The following is a 16,609-nucleotide window of genomic DNA, read 5'->3' on the forward strand; positions in this document are numbered from 1 at the left end:
CACCAAACCACCAGCACACACTACCCTTCCCCGTTACCTAAATCCTACATTGGGTTCGTTATGGCAGTGCTTATTGACATATATACAACAAATGTCTGTAGAGATTCTCAGTTATCCAGGGCATGGTTGTCCTAAAGGTGCTTTTTCAGAAGGCAACATCTTTGAAGATGTCTTCAGGGGGAAAAAAAAACAATTTAAGTCCAGTTGCCTCCTGGGGAAAAAAAAGCACTTTTGGGACAGCCATATTCTGGATGAATGAGAATCTCTATAGACTTTTAGCTGTACAATTTGGGACAAGCACCCTTTGAATGTTGTGGGAGTAGGAATGGATTCCCAGAGGGGGAAAAATGCAGACTACAGGAATCATTAGTACTACTCAGGTGACTCTGAGGACACACATAAATCTTCAAATGCTTCAATGACCCGCTAAATGCAAATGGCCAGCTGTTTGCAAAAAAATATAAATCCTTTCATTCCCCACTATCCTGTAACAGCTGAAGAAGCTCCTTGGAAGCGAAGTGAAACATCTTCAAAGGGGGGAAAAGAAAAAACAGTTGCCTTCTGAAAAAAACAAAACCTTTGGTATATACAACGAACGTTAAACGCAAGACCGTCACACTCCCCGCCCCGTTAATAAGAAAACTAGGGGATCTCACTCTCCCTCCCTAGTTCTAAGTAGGTCTCCTCCTGTCCTTATTGATGTCTACGGCATCTTGGGTTATGTAGTCTTCGTCTGTTTCTCGCCGCAGAGAACTGTGGTTCGTCGTCGTTTTCCGGCGCTTGGCGCTGACGCTATACGCGAGGGGTGGGGGGAGGCAGAAAGTGGGTGGGAAGAGGAAGGGAAGCGGGTGTGGTGACGGCTGCCAGGGGTGCCGCGGCTGGTGCTGTGTCAGTGTATATAATACCTGAGTTGCGGGCGGGATGGCCACCCCGGGAGGTGTTTACCAGCTCCGCTGCTCCCTGGTTGGGCACGAGCTGGACGTCCGGGGCCTCAGTGGCTGCCTCTTCCCGACAGGGTCGTTCGTGTCCGTATCCCGAGACCGGACGGCGCGTGTCTGGGCTCCGAACAGGTTAGTATGGTAGTAACTGAGACGGGAAAGCCCAAGAAGGTGCCGGGATGGCGGGGGGGGGGGGAGTAAAGACGGCCTATAAGGGCTCTTGCTTTGCCAGCTTTTCGTGTACAGTATGAGATCTGATGGGCTCCCTCCTCCTTCTAAAATGGCATAGCCGAGACTCGATCCATTGGGAGGGAAATCGGAAGGTAGTTGGAACAATTGGCCGGTTAGGACAATACGCGGGAGCGGGGGTGGAGGTCTTGGCTGAAGATCTGTCCAAATTACTACTTTTTCCTGTTTTACTAGATCAGAGGTTGATGGTTCCCAGATAGTTTGAACTACAGCTCTCATCAGACCTAGCCAGCATAATAATTGGTAGGTGCTTCTGAGAATTGAGGCCCAGAAAAACCAGGAGGATAGTTCTTTACCTGTCTTTGTAAATGGGGGCCATAGTGTTTACAAGAAGAAGAAAAAAAGTTGTGTAGATGCTCATCCGTTGTGCATATAGATAGTCCCAGCAAATATGCATCGTCGAGGTCCATCTGCCTTTATGGAAATAGAAACCCATGTTTTCAGTGAGTCTTGTGAACGCACCAAAAGGAACTGACCCATGTGGCAGTATATTCCATTTCAGCCAGAAGCAGCACCAAATCTGGCTTTTATAGTGAAAGACAGAACTTTTTTTATATATATGTTGTAATATAAAGCCCAGTCTTCTGAAATTTATAATCACTGCCTCAGGATTTCTTACAAATCTACAACAAAAATATAGTGCTCATGTTACATGCACCATCAGTTCAGATTCATTATTGGAAATTATTCTCAGATTTGCTTCTCAAATATTTCCCAAACGATTTATTATTACTGTTGTTACCTAACTTCTATAGATTTTGAAGTCTGTTTTTTTTAAAGAGAGTGGCTTTCAGAGCAATACTGTAAATGAATTAGGACTACATATACATATGAAAGGCCTGAGTAGAATATTCATTGGAGAAATAGAAAGCATTGTGCCATTGGAGAAATAGAAAGCATTGTGCCATTGGAGAAATAGAAAGTATGCTGACTAAGGAAGTGAGTAGAAGAAAAGGAAGATGTTTCAGATTATAAAGTTTAAATTAGGTCCTTGTGGTTCGTGTCATAATAGTTCCCTTGAAGAATAAGTTCTTCAAGACAGAATTATTTGCAATATATTGAATATATTGAATTATAACTGAATCATTTGCAATACAGTACATGTATCCTTTTTCTTCACATCTCTTTGGCCTGTTGCATTTTTTCTCTTTGCCTTCCATTGAATGGGATAATGCTTTCAGCTTAAATAACTATGTTGAACACTTACAAATCAAGCCTGTCATACAATTAGTCCTTGACTTACAGACATTCATTTAGTGACCATTCAAATTACAAAAAAAGGGACATGACCATTTTTCACACTTATGACTATTGCAACATGATCAAAATTCAGATGCTTGGCAACTGGCATGTGTTTATGACGGTTGCAGTGCCCTTGGGTCATGTAACCACCTTTAAGATCTTCTGACAAGCAAAGTAAATGTGGAAGCCAGATTCACTTAATAACCATGTTACTAACTTAACAATTGTAGTGATTCACTTAACTATGGCAAGAAAGGTAGTAAAACTCACTTAACTGTCTTGCTTAGTAGAGGAAATGTTGGGCTTAATTGTGGTTGTAAGTCGAAGACTACCTATATTTATATCTCTGGCTGGAACTCAATTGAAAACCCCGGGGGGATTCTGTAGCTCATTTAAAAAACAAATTAAATTTGATGTTCATCTGTTTACTCTTCTAGATCAGGGGTGTCAAACTGGCAGCCCACAGGCTGGATGCATCACGTGCAGACCACACCCACCCCAGCTCCATGAAGGGGGAAAAATGTGAAATGTCACGTGACGGCAATGTGACGTTACGAGTTTGACACCCTTGTTCTAGATTGTTTCCATTTCAAATACATTCCAGAAGAGTTAGGATTTACAAAGAATCAGGGATTTTTTACAACATGAATTAGAGTTTTGTGGATAAAGGATCACTATTTAAAAATTTTTAACCTTCTGGTCTTACTTGTTGAAATGTACATTTTAGTTACAACTCAACTGAGTTTTATTTTTTAGGAAAAACTCCATTCTTGGATTGCAGAGAAAATAGGAACTATGACACGTTAATAAAGTATACTGTATTTTAATTTTCTGTCTCAAAAGTTTAATTATATTAACACCTAGAAGTTTTATTTGATTTGTTGATCTAATTTTGATTGTAAATTTGGTATTTATTTTTAGTCCAAACAGAGGATTTCATGAAATGCACTGCTTGAGCGGCCATACCAATTTTGTTTCTTGTGTATGTGTCATCCCACCAAGTGACCTTTACCCCCGTGGATTAATTGCTACTGGTGGTAATGACAGCAATATTTGCATCTTCACTTTGGACAAGTCTACACCACTATATGTCCTTAAAGGTCATAAAAACACTGGTAAGAAAAATCTGTTTTAACTATACAATTAAGCAATTTATGTATAATTTCCAGTAAAAGGGCATAAGTTGTCTTAGCAGCTGTTATGTACAGATAAACATATTTTGTTAGAAATATATAAACTTATGTCGCTTTGTCATATTCTGAATTAATAATTCATTTGGCAGGGCATTATTATGAATGTGACAGTTACATTTTATGGTGCTCTGAGTTGGATAAAGCTAAATATCTACACAAGTCAATATTAATTTGTACTTTGTACCAAATTTTATATTAATATCTATAGTTTTATAAAGGATTTTACATTTGTCAGTTTATCCTTGTAAATAGGGCAAATACTTAGTGAATGGCTAAGCTAACAATGTTATATTGATACTGTATTTTGCCTATGACCATAAGTTCCATCACTATGCAGTGCATTTTTACATTTATATTTCTACTTAGAAAAATCCAGAGCAATATGTTTAAGGAAGAGGAAACAGCTGTTTGAATTCAGTAATTTGTAGGAATGAGAGGAAGAGTGATAAAAAATATTGAGACCAGGGGAAACTAACAGTGTTAATAGTTGTATTTAAAGGATCTTGCTTGTTTATGTATTTACAGGTAATTTGGCTGTGGTTTCTATGGTGGTTTAGCATAATTTTTATTACTACTTCATAAATGGAATAATTATGAAAATCAGAATATGGGATTTTGTTTTGATGTATATTTAGGTTTATCTGAAAAGCAACATCTAAGCTATTCCTGAGCATATCAACACTATTGATCAACACTAAGCATATCAACACTATTTCTGAGTTCGAGAATGCCTATTTTGTTTTCTTTTCTAGTTTGCAGCCTCTCCTCTGGAAAATTTGGCACCCTCCTTAGTGGCTCATGGGACACTACAGCTAAAGTCTGGTTGAATGATAAATGCATGATGATATTACAGGTATGGAAGCTCCACTTGCTGCCATTAGTGAACCAATAGATAATGTGTGTGTATTGGTATGTGCACGCTTCAGAAAACACAGATGGGCTCTGGCAGAGAAAATATCCTTTTTTTATAGGGCCACACTGCAGCAGTCTGGGCTGTGAAGATACTACCTGAACAAGGTTTGATGTTGACTGGTTCAGCTGATAAAACTATTAAACTGTGGAAGGCAGGTAGATGCGAGAGAACATTTACTGGTAGGTAATTGCCTGTACAGTTTCTAAATACCAAATTGTGAGAAACTTCTTTTTTTTTTAATGCAAAATGGATACTTTTCCCTACCTTGAATGTTGGGATACAGAAAGGAAAAATCTTGTTTTGTTAATAAATACAAGCATCAGAATATTTTATTTTGGTAGCCTGGTTCAGCTTTTGTTTATTCTTGAGAAATATTGTATTTCATTTGAGACTTTGGACTACTGGTAATATCAGTGTTTGATTTTACAAAACACACACTGTAAAAACCTTGATTGAGTTACCAAAAAAGATTTTTACATTTAATAACGTGCAAAAAAAACAATTGGGTCCATTTGATTGATGAGTGAATTTATAGCTCTGAGTTATATTTACAGAAAAGAGTCTAAAGTAGTTTAGAGTTTAACAAAGTATCTTCTCACGTAAGTGAGTTTAACCCAAGAATTCACTTCTGAGTCCCTTCATATGAAGATAACATTTACATTGAATGTAGTTAGCCTACTGCCTGAAAACACTTATTTGCAATTCTTGTATTGTTTATTAATACACTGTTAGAACAGAGAATAGGAAAATGTCAACATAGGTGACAAGCACTAGAAAAATGTTTTTCCTTGGGATAACTAGCTTATCGTATATATTGTGAGCTATTGTAAACTAACAGGCCCAGGAAATTTAAATTGTATTTAGCAGAGGTCTCTGTGCACATTTGGGAAATTTTTTTTTTTGAAGTTTGGAGTTTTATTGAAAATGAATAAACAGCTTTGGTTAGAATCTAAAGACACGTGAAGATTTCTAGCCCTTTCTACTATTGTGGAAGGATATTCCGTGTTTGACTTTGTCACTAGAATGACAATTATTCATCTCTGAAGTGTCTGTTTTGTGCAGATATGGGGCTGATACTCCAGCAACAGGCAAAATTATTCTATTAGCTAATTATTCTATTAGCAAAGTTTCCTATGAATGATGCCCCATTATGGAAAAGTCTTGGATATTAAAAGTTAACACCTTCCTTTCTAAAATTGATCAATGTTGGGTGGGGAGGCAGTTGGTATCATACAGGCTGTTTCTAACAGAAAGAAATGAAAGTAAATGTATGGTGGAGAAAGCAATTTATTTTAAAAAATTGATCTGGCTGTTTATGTTACCAATCAACTCTGGTTGGTTCAAAGCAGCGATAAAACTAGTGACTATAAATTATAAAGCAGTAAAACAATAAAAAAAACCCAAACTCAGCACCTTAATGTCTATGGAGATTATCAGTCATCCAGGTCATGGTTTTCCCCCAAAGTGCTTTTTCTGAGAGGTAAATTGATTTCTGGCTTTTCTTTGAAGATGTTTTGCTTCTCATCCAAGAAGCTTCTTCAGCGCTTGGATTCAGAAGTTTCTTGGATGAAAAGAAAAACCAGAAAGTCCAGTTGCCTCTTGAAAAAGCACCTTTGGGGTCTGTATCTTAATCACCCCCTTAGGATACCCTGTAGCAAGGTTCAATTATCCTTAGTTCCTTCTTTCCAATCCATCCCATCCCCTCACCTGAGTAAAAAGCCAGGTCTGGATGGTCTTCCAAATGGCTAAAAGAATGGACAGCCAACTTGCAGGGCAATTGCTGTTTCATAAGGTAGGGGCAACCACAGAAAAGGCATGGTTCCAAGGTCTCAGGTGGTAGGATTTTCTAGTAAGGTATCTGAATAATTGTAGGTAAAGTTAATATGGATAAGAATAAATGAAAGTTATTTGACCAGTTATGCATATTGAAACCAGATATTTGGCTTGGATACAAGTAGTCCTCGATTTACAACTATTTAGTGACTGATTAAAGTTACAACAGCACTCCCACTTAACGATGGTTGCAGCATCCCCACAATCACATGATTAAAATTTGAGTGCTTAGCAACCAGCATCTGTCTATGACAGTTGCACTGTCCCAGGGTTAGATGGCTGCCATTTGCAACTTTCTCAACCAGCTTCTAACAAGCAAAGTCAGTGGGGATAGCAGAATTCACTTAATGAGCGCATAACAACTACAGCGATTTGCTTCAGAACCATGGCAAAAAAGGTCATAAAATCAGGCATAACTCATTTAACAACCGCCTTGCTTAATAACAGAAAATCTGGTCCCAATTGTGGTTGTAAATAGAGGGCTACCTTGTACAGAGCTTCAATCAATGGGACACACCAGTTGTTTCTAAGCTTATTTTATAACTTGCGTTTTTGGGCAGGCATAGTAGAGGAACATTATTGTTCCTTTCTGTATTTTGCATTAGATTGCTGGTGAAAGGCTATGGAAAAGTATGCAGTGAGAGAGCTATTAATTTTCACATTTTTTATGATGGCAGGAGGAAAAGAAGAACTATTGTTTTTTTCTTGCAGGGTGGGGGTTTTTTGGGGGGGTTATTCATCACAATTAACATATAAGGCGTAGTATATGACATAAAATTTAGAAGACAAATTTAAAATATTTTCTTGGTGGTTTGTTCACCTCAATCACTTGTTACTTCGCCTGTTGGTTCAAGTTGTTGTTGCTGTTTTAGAAGCTCCCTAGTGGCCGGCAAAAAATCTCCCTAAGGCAGTAATGCCTTTTATAGGAAGTTGGAAGAATTTGATGATAGTAATTAGTTATTGCAACCTGTGAGATATTGAATTTGTCCTACCATGGTAGACTAGTTAACAAGTTGTTTTAAATAACATGAAAATAGTTTTCTATTGTCTTACATTAGATTTCTATGCAAAGATCTTTTTTATTTTATTTCTATGAGATAACTCAAAGTATGATTGATAATGGTTAAGGACTGTTGACTTTCTATTGGAGATGCCAGTTATAGTTTGGAAATGTTCTGTTATTCTGTTATTGCCACATTTTAGACAGAAAGCTGCAGGGATGGATTGAATTTACTGCTTTGTGTTAAGAAGCATATGTTCTTCTGGACTATATGCTTAATACTTGGAATCTATCAAAACATCAAAAATTGTGAATTATTCTGAGGAGGGAGTCATCTATAAGAATCAACATACAATATAATAGAAGTCTATATCTGATTTTCAGCATTGATTCTTAATGTGAGTTATTTGTCAACTTTTAAACTAGTTTTTTCTTGCCAAAAGAAAAAAGCAAGAAAACTTCTTCCTCTGAAAATGCTTTTCTATGTATTAAGTTGCAACATGGATGCATGCAGAGTACACAATACATCAGTTTATATACCAACTTAACTTCTAGTCTCAGAGAAAACTCAGGTAGAATATCAAGATTGATTTTATATATAGTGTATATTATGAATATTGTCTGTATTTAAAAGACTGATCTCACAGATCAGGAAAGCAAGAGAACTGACAGCAATTACTGTAAACCTGGTTACAAAGCTTGCTTACTGTCTTGCATTTAAAACCAGTTGAGACAGGTCTTCTTTGTAGAGTTGAACAGGTCTTCTTTGTAGAGTTGAGCATGGCTCTTTTATAGGGAGAATATAAACTTTTGAGCAAGTTATCAAAGAAATGGATTTCTAATCTATAAAACCTTTCCCCCCCCCCCAAAGGACATGAAGACTGTGTAAGAGGCTTAGCTATTTTAAGTGATACAGAATTTCTTTCCTGTGCGAACGATGCCAGCATTCGAAGATGGCATATATCTGGTGAATGTCTTCAAGTTTATTATGGCCACACCAATTACATATATTGCATTTCTGTCTTCCCTCAAAGTAAAGGTAAGACTTGGGCTGCAAAATAACTCTCTGCACTTTTTTTTCCCTTTTGCAAATGGCAACATCATTATTTTATTTTCTAGAGTATTGTCACTGTTACTATAGAATTACTATTGAATAAAATCTCAATTCCTTCTCTAGCATTAGAATGATAGTTCATTACTTAACGTAACATGGATTCTTCCTTCTGCCAAGGCATTCCTTGCCATCTGTCACAAACTCTGAAGTAGCAAGAGTTGTAGTAGCAGAGTTTGAGGAATGAATACATAATGCCAAGTAATAACATGCTTTGATTTTGGTTTAGCAGTTTGTGAGCACAGTGATTGTTATTTAATGTTGTGTAAATTATATTGTTGTGATTTATTCAATCAGCTGTGCTACAAATAAATAAATAGATCATAAATCATCTTAACATGTGGCTCTAGCAGTATTCACAGTGTCTGTCCGTGCTTGTTTAGTCCTTTCATTTGCCTCTTCTGAGTTCATAATTCACCTTAGATCAAGGACTGCTATTTATTTTATTTATAAATGAAACCCGTTAATGATGACTGTTGATAGACAGACATCTTTCATTCTTTCTTTGTCAAATTGATAAAATTTTATACTATAGAATTACAGGTAATCCTTGAATTACAACAGTTCCTTTAGTGACTGTTCAAAGTTTACAACAGCATTGAAAAAGTGTCTTACAACCATTTTTTCACACTTACAATGATTACAGCATCCCTATCATTACGTGACCAAAATTCAGATGCTTGGCAATTGATTTATATTTATGACTGTTGTAATGTCCTGGGGTGATGTGATCCCCTTTTGTGACATTCTGAGAAGCAAACTCAATGGGGTAATCAGTTTCATTTAAGAACCATGGTACTGACTTAACAACTGCAATGATTCACTTAACAACTGTGGCAACAAAGGCTGTAAAATGGGGCAAAATTCACTTAAATGTTTAGTTAGAAATGTTGGGCTCAATTGTCATTGTAAATCAAGGACTACCTGTACAATACTAATATTAATGTGTGTAGTGTAGTGTAGTATAGTGTAGTATAGTATAGAATAGAATAGAATAGTCCTTAAAGGTTACTCTAAACAGGCATTTGAGTGGAGGCCTAATAATTGGTGGTATACTTCATTCTCATGCAATACGATACTGACAAATTTTATTTTAGCTAAGCAAGCTTGCCGTGGTTTAATTGTCAGATTTCTTGGTAGTTTTTCCTGAATTTGTTCAGGTTAATAGCTTGGCTCCAAAGAACTTCTTTTGTGCAGTGCCCTTCCATTGTGGTGAGTTTTGTTCCTAATACATTGCTGCGGAGAACCTCTTCTAATATAGTGTGCAATGTAGCACAGCAGTTGCTGCTAGGTGAAGGGATTTAGTCATGCTTTCAAACACATTATACCCATTCTATAAATCTAACCGTAAAAGAACAAATGCTCCTGATTGTGTAATGGTGTTGTGGTGTGTAAGCCATTTACACAGTGGAACAAATCACAGCTTCAAATGAGCAAATATTAAGGTGGGATTATCGTACATGTGCAATATGTTATTGTTTGTATGGACATAATGCAACTGTTAATTTAATAAGAGTTTTTTATCTACTCATTATTTGGTGTCTCGTTACAGATTTTGTTACAACTGGTGAAGATCGATCACTAAGAATCTGGAGAAAAGGAGATTGCGTACAAACAATCAGGCTTCCAGCTCAGTCTGTTTGGTGTTGCTGTATTTTAGACAATGGAGATCTTGTGGTTGGAGCAAGGTATCTTGCCACCCATTTAGATAAATTAGTAACAACACTAGCCAAAAACAATATTTATCAGTTTTATACAATGTAATTAAATAATTTGGTGTATTTACTAATACTGGCTGCAGTTATGTATCACTTTAGTGTTATACAAATGACCCTTAGCATAGTTAAGTTTACACTCTGTCCTCTTACTTAGCTTGGCTGTGAGAAGTGATTGGAGGCTTCTGTTTCCATTTTTGATTAAGGAGATCAATTGAGTTGGCTTTAAGAAGCCATAAATAAGAAGAGGTTTGTAGGTTGTAGGTTTTATTCAACTTATATGCCGCCCTATTCCCGAGGGACTCAGGGCGGCTAACAAAACCAAGGGGGGGGGGGACAATACAAAGGGAAGGCAACAAAAACAGACAACAATGCAAAACAATTTAAAAGGTCTCAACAAGCACACCAATTCGAGTAGGGGATGGAACTCAACAGCCCCAGGCCTGCTGGAACAGCCAGGTCTTAACGGCTTTACGGAAAGCCTGAAGGGTGGTGAGGGTCCGAATCTCCACAGGGAGATCGTTCCAGAGGGCCGGAGCAGCCACAGAGAAGGCCCTCCTCCGGGTGGTTGACAGCCAGCATTGGCCGGCAGATGGAATTCGGAGGACGCCTAATCTGTGGGATCTAATGGGTCTTTGGGAGATAATCGGCAGGAGGTGGTCTCTCAAGTACCCAGGTCCGATACCATGTAGGGCTTTATAAGTGACGACTAGCACCTTGAAGCGTATCCGGAGACCAATAGGCAACCAGTGCAGCTCGCGGAGGATAGGTGTAACGTGGGTGTACCGAGGCGCACCCACAATCGCTCTCGCGGCTGCATTCTGGACCAGCTGAAGTCTCCGAACACTCTTCAAGGGCTGTCCCATGTGGAGCGCGTTGCAGTAGTCCAGTCTTGAGGTCACAAGGGCGTGAGTGACTGTTTTGAGAGCCTCCCGGTTCAGGTAGGGACGCAATTGGTGCACCAGGCGAACCTGGGCAAATGCCCCCCTGGTCACAGCCGACAAATGGTGATCTAAGGTCAGCTATGGATCCAGGAGGACTCCCAAATTGTGAACCCTGTCTGAGGGGCGTATAATTTCACCCCCCAGCCTGAGAGTTGGAGAACATGGCCAATTATTGGGAGGGAAAAACACAAGCCACTCGGTCTTGTCAGGATTGAGAGCAAGTTTGTTTACTCCCATCCAGACCCTGACAGCCTCCAGGCACTGACACATCACGTTAACCGCTTCACTGAGTTGGCACGGGGCGGACAGATACAACTGAGTATTGTCCGCATACTGGTAATATTTTATCCCGTGCCGCCGAATGATCTCACCCAGTGGCTTCATGTAGATGTTAAACAAAAGGGGGGACAGGACCGAACCCTGTGGCACCCCATATTTAAGGGGCCTAGGGGTCGACCTCTGCCCTCCAACCAACACCGACTGAGTCACAGTTTGTCAGAGTCAGCCACTATGGTAAGTTTCCAGTATTCCAAAGCTGACATTTTGAGTTTCAATTGTATTGCATCAGGAGTAGATGGAATTTATAATATGAAAAGAAATACAGAATCACATTAAATGAGAGTTTAACATACATTAGAGAGCATGTGGATTTAGCAGCAAAGTATCATATGAAACAAAAGACATCACATCATTTTTTCCCCAAGACAACAACTGTTCCCCACCTTTCCCATCACTTGGACAGCAACCTGCTTGACTTTGAGGCAGGAGTTTCATAGCTGGTAATTAAGTTACAGCTTGGGGCCATTCCCTAGGAGTGGTGTTATCCAGCTACTGGCTGTCTCAAGGAAAGGACAGTAATTAAGGGTGTCAGGGCCCTTTTGTGTAGTAATTGAGCGGATGACATGAGGGTAAGGATGATACCTTCAGTGAGGCTCCCTAATAAAATGTACAGATGAAATGTTTGGTGCTGTTCCTAGAGAAGATTATTAGGATGTATGGAGGTAATAGACCAGAGTCTCCAACCTTGGAAGGCTACAGCCTCCAACCTGAAGAATTCTGGGAGTTGAAGTCCACCAAGTCTTAAAGTTGCCAAGTTGGAGGCCTTTGAAATAGACTACTGATGTCCCAACTTGTTTCTCAATAACATCTTCAGGAAGTGATGTGGCTCTCAATAATGTGCTGAATGACGGATGACATAAATTGAAACTGAATCCAAGCAAGATGGAGATGCTCATTATGAGGGACCATAATTCCAGAGAGGTATAAACATGTCTGTTTCGAATGGGATTATCCTCTCCCAGAGGAACAGGTATGCACTCTGGAGGTGCTTCTAGACCCAAATTACTCTCTGGTTTCCCAGATTGATGCAACCACCAGGAATGCCTTTTATCAATTTCAGTTGATATGCCAACTGTATCCCTTTCTGGAAGAAAATGATGTTAAAACTGTGATGTATGTGCTGGCAGCCGCCAGGCTGTGGGGCTGCCTCTGTATCTAATCTGGAAACTTCAGCTGGTAAAAAGCTCAGCAGCCAGGTTGGTCTGGGAAGACACACAGAGGCCATATTATGCACGGGCTTTAAAGCACTCCAGTTTGATTCTGGGCAAACCCCAAAGTATTGATTATTGCCTTTAAAGCCTTCAAGCCATTGGAGAGAATATCCCTTTTCTACGAACTTTTTACTTTTGCAGGGATCATTTGGGGAGGTTCAACTATAGTTGCTATGAGAAGTTCTGGCAATAGACTGGCATTGGACCTTTTCTGTTGCTACCACAGTACTTTCGGAAACACCATATTGAGGGCACCAATATCTTTAATGTTTTAAAAATTGGTGATTACTTTTAATTACTTTATGTAGCTTACCTGTTTTATTAGGCTTTAAAAAAAAATTAAGTGTTTGTTTTTGGAATAGAATAGAATAAGAGTTGGAAGGGACCTTGAAGGTCTTCTAGTCTAACCGCCTGCTCTGGCAAGAAACCCTACACCACTTCAGACAAATGGTTATCCAACATCTTCTTAAAAACTTCCAGTGTTGGAGCATTCACAACTTCTGGAGGCAAGTTATTCCACTGATTAATCATTCTAACTATCAGGAAATTTCTCCTTAGTTCTAGGTTGCTTCTCTCCTTGATTTGTTTCCACCCATTGCTTCTTGTCCTACCCTCAGGTGCTTTGGAGAATAGTTTGACTCCCTCCTGAGATATTGGAACACTGCTATCATGTCTCCCTTAATCCTTCTTTTCATTAAACTAGACATACCCAGTTCCTGCAGCCATTCTTCTATGTTTTAGCCTCCAGCCCCCTAATTATCTATGTTGCTGTTCTTTGCACTCTTTCTAAGTCTCAACATCTTTTTTTACATCGTGGTGAACAAAACTAGATGCAGTATTCCAAGTGTGACCTTACCAAGCCATTATAAAGTGGTATTAACACGTCATGTGATCTTGATTCTACCCCTCTGTTTATGCAGCCTAGAACTGTGTTGGCTTTTTTTTGGCAGCTGCTGCACACTGCTGGCTCATATTTAAATGGTTGTCCACTAGGATTCCAAGATCCCTCTCACAGTTACTACTATTTTAAATTAGTTTCAGTTGTAAATTGTTGAGAGATTTCAGTGGCCGGCAGAATGGACAATAATTCATAAAGATCAAATTAGTAGTAGGCAGTGTCCACTGATATTTTTTATTATTTGAAAAATACACCTTGCCTGTTAGCCTTCTTCCTTTTCCTTAAGTAACAATAAAACTATAATAGCCATTGATCATCCCAATTTAAAACAGGACCTCCATATTCAAAGGTAATGAACTCTTGATAATGGAGAAAAATTTCTATAGTTGAACCAGTAAAGTTCCTGGAGATATTGTAGATATTCTGAATTTCACTCTAGTTCAAACTATATTAATGAAATAAGTCATTGAACACATTTTTTATGGATTGTGAAGGTATCCTTCAGCATATCTTTTTGTTTTGTGGCTTTAGTTGGTGTTCATGGAATCTAGTGTTTCCATGTCTTTAAAAAGTAGACTGAAATATTAAAATAAGCCAATCTATGATACGATATTTCATTGCATTATTTTGAATTCATTGGAAAAAAAAATCTAAGATAGGGTTCTCTATGAGCTGGACATTTTAGACACAAACATAGCAGAAAATGGAAAAGTAATGATGGAAACTACTTTATTGGATAACCAGAACAATTTTTACTCTTCCTTCAGTGATGGAATTATCAGAGTGTTCACAGAGTCTTTGGAGCGCACAGCCAGCCTGGAGGAGATTCGTGCTTTCGAAAATGAGCTTTCTCAAACAACCATTGACTCTAAAACTGGTGACCTAGGGGACATCAATACTGATGACCTTCCTGGTAGAGAACATCTGGATGAACCTGGTATGGCACTGTTGTCTCCTTCTCCCAAAAGTTAAAGCAAAAGTTGAAATAATCTTTAGACTTCAAGAGAACTCCTTCATAAAACTGGAAAAAAATGCAGAAATGTCACTATACAATTAATCTTTAATCCACATTTTACAATGTTTATAACAATAACAGGTAAGAATTTTCACCAATACGAGAGGCAGCATTCTTCAAAGTTCAAAATATATATCTATTAATCTTGACATCTTGTGGAATCCCTAGTAACCTCAACCCTAATGGAGAAAGGCTGATTTTAGATCAATTTGTAAGCCAAGCTAGTAGGTATACATATTAGGAAGAGATGACTAGAATTTCTTTCAAATCAATTTCAGCAGATTCTCAAGGATTCACCATGACATGATATTTCATACCTCTAAAATTTCAGCATATAAATTCTAATCTTTTAGATTTTGCTAGTAGAGCTTAAGGCAAATTATACATGCTACTATATTTTAGGTTAAGACAAACCTCCCAGAATTACCATATTTTTAATGCAGGAAAACATGTTGGTTGTTAAATTATTTTCTCTGGTAATAAAGAATGTTCTCTTCTATACATTTTAAGGTACAAGAGATGGGCAAACCAGACTTATTAAAGATGATGGAAAAGTTGAAGCCTACCAATGGAGCAGTAGTGAAGGCAGGTGGATCAAAATTGGAGATGTTGTTGGCTCATCTGGAGCCACCCAGCAGACATCTGGAAAAGTTTTGTTTGAAGGAAAGGTAAATCATTTTTTCCTAAATGAATAATGGTTCGGTGTGTTCACCTGTGTGCTTTGAAGGAAAATATAGGAAAATCATTGTTTCTATTTTGACTTCCGTTGAAAGGAATACGACTATGTTTTCACTATTGACGTAAATGAAGGTGGGCCCTCTTATAAGCTGCCGTATAATATTACTGACGATCCATGGCTGACAGCATACAACTTCCTGCAAAAGAATGATCTGAATCCCATGTTCCTGGATCAAGTGGCCAAGTTCATAATAGACAACACCAAAGGGCAAACTCTGGGACGCACAGAGGCTGAGTTTTCAGATCCTTTCACAGGTAAGAAAAAAATTGAACTGCTGGAAGAAGCATGACAGAATATAACTCTTAACACATTTTTATATACCTAATGCAGATCTTGGTATTCTTTTGCTTCAGCCATGTTCAGCCAGCATTAATACGTTCAAATTTCAATCCAGACCTGGCCAAGTAGCGATTTCCTGAAAATAGAGACTTGATGCCTCAAACTTTATAAGATAATATGGTCTTAAACCTGTAATTCTTGATCTTAATCAAATATATTAGCCATTTCACTGTCTCTGTAACTCTAAATATGTGCCTTCCTGAGACTCTACAAAGTGTGTAGTCAGAATTTAGCAGCCAAAAAATTCAATTACATAGATTTTCATAACAAGGGACAAACAAAATGAAAACTAGCATAACATTTTTTATTATAAATTACCCTGTTCTAGATTGTTCTAATCAAGCTATACTACCTCTGGTAATAAAACATTGTAAAAGAAAGTGCACTAATGTAAAATATGTTCTTTATGAAATATATAGCGTCCTGGCTAATTAAAACAATCAGATCATAGAAGAGAACATACAAACCAGCATGGCTGCATAAAGAACTCTCTGACAAATTGAAAGACAAAAAAGTTAAGTATAAAAAGTGGAAAGTGGGGGACATAACTAAGGCAGAATATCAGCAAATAGCCCGAGCCTATAAAGATGAAGTAAGGAAAGCTAAGGCTCACAATGAAGAAAGGCTTATACAAAAGTAAAAAATAACAAAAAAAGCTTCTTCCAACACATTAAAAACAAGAAAAAGGTTAAGGAAACAATTGGTCCATTGCTGGGAGAAAGTGGCAAGAAAGTAACAAGCAACAGGGAGAAAGCAGAACTATTTAACTCATTTTTTGCATCTGTCTTTACACAAAGGGATAAAACAGTCCAACCTATCAAAAACAACACCACAAAAATCAGATTAGGAATACAAATTGAAATAGGGAAGAAAATGGTAAGTGAGCACCTGTCTACCCTAGATGAGTTCAAATCACCAGGACTGGACAGA

General features: G+C 38.1%; 1 protein-coding gene across 2 annotated transcripts in view; it reads left to right on the forward strand.

Moving 5' to 3' along the window:
• Window positions 1–834: 834 nt before the first annotated feature.
• Window positions 835–16,609, forward strand: part of PLAA (phospholipase A2 activating protein) — a 29,719-nt gene continuing 13,944 nt past the window's right edge. For both annotated transcript variants that reach the window (XM_032213709.1, XM_032213710.1), the window contains exons 1-9: window positions 835–1,070; window positions 3,351–3,544; window positions 4,375–4,475; window positions 4,594–4,714; window positions 8,240–8,407; window positions 10,032–10,167; window positions 14,354–14,523; window positions 15,112–15,269; window positions 15,375–15,594. In XM_032213709.1, coding sequence (XP_032069600.1) covers window positions 922–1,070; window positions 3,351–3,544; window positions 4,375–4,475; window positions 4,594–4,714; window positions 8,240–8,407; window positions 10,032–10,167; window positions 14,354–14,523; window positions 15,112–15,269; window positions 15,375–15,594 — 1,417 coding nt within the window. In that variant the 5' untranslated portion in view covers window positions 835–921. The remainder of the gene's footprint in view (window positions 1,071–3,350; window positions 3,545–4,374; window positions 4,476–4,593; window positions 4,715–8,239; window positions 8,408–10,031; window positions 10,168–14,353; window positions 14,524–15,111; window positions 15,270–15,374; window positions 15,595–16,609) is intronic.

The sequence above is a fragment of the Thamnophis elegans genome, chromosome 3 (genome assembly GCF_009769535.1).
Source record: "Thamnophis elegans isolate rThaEle1 chromosome 3, rThaEle1.pri, whole genome shotgun sequence".
Lineage (NCBI taxonomy): Eukaryota > Metazoa > Chordata > Lepidosauria > Squamata > Colubridae > Thamnophis > Thamnophis elegans.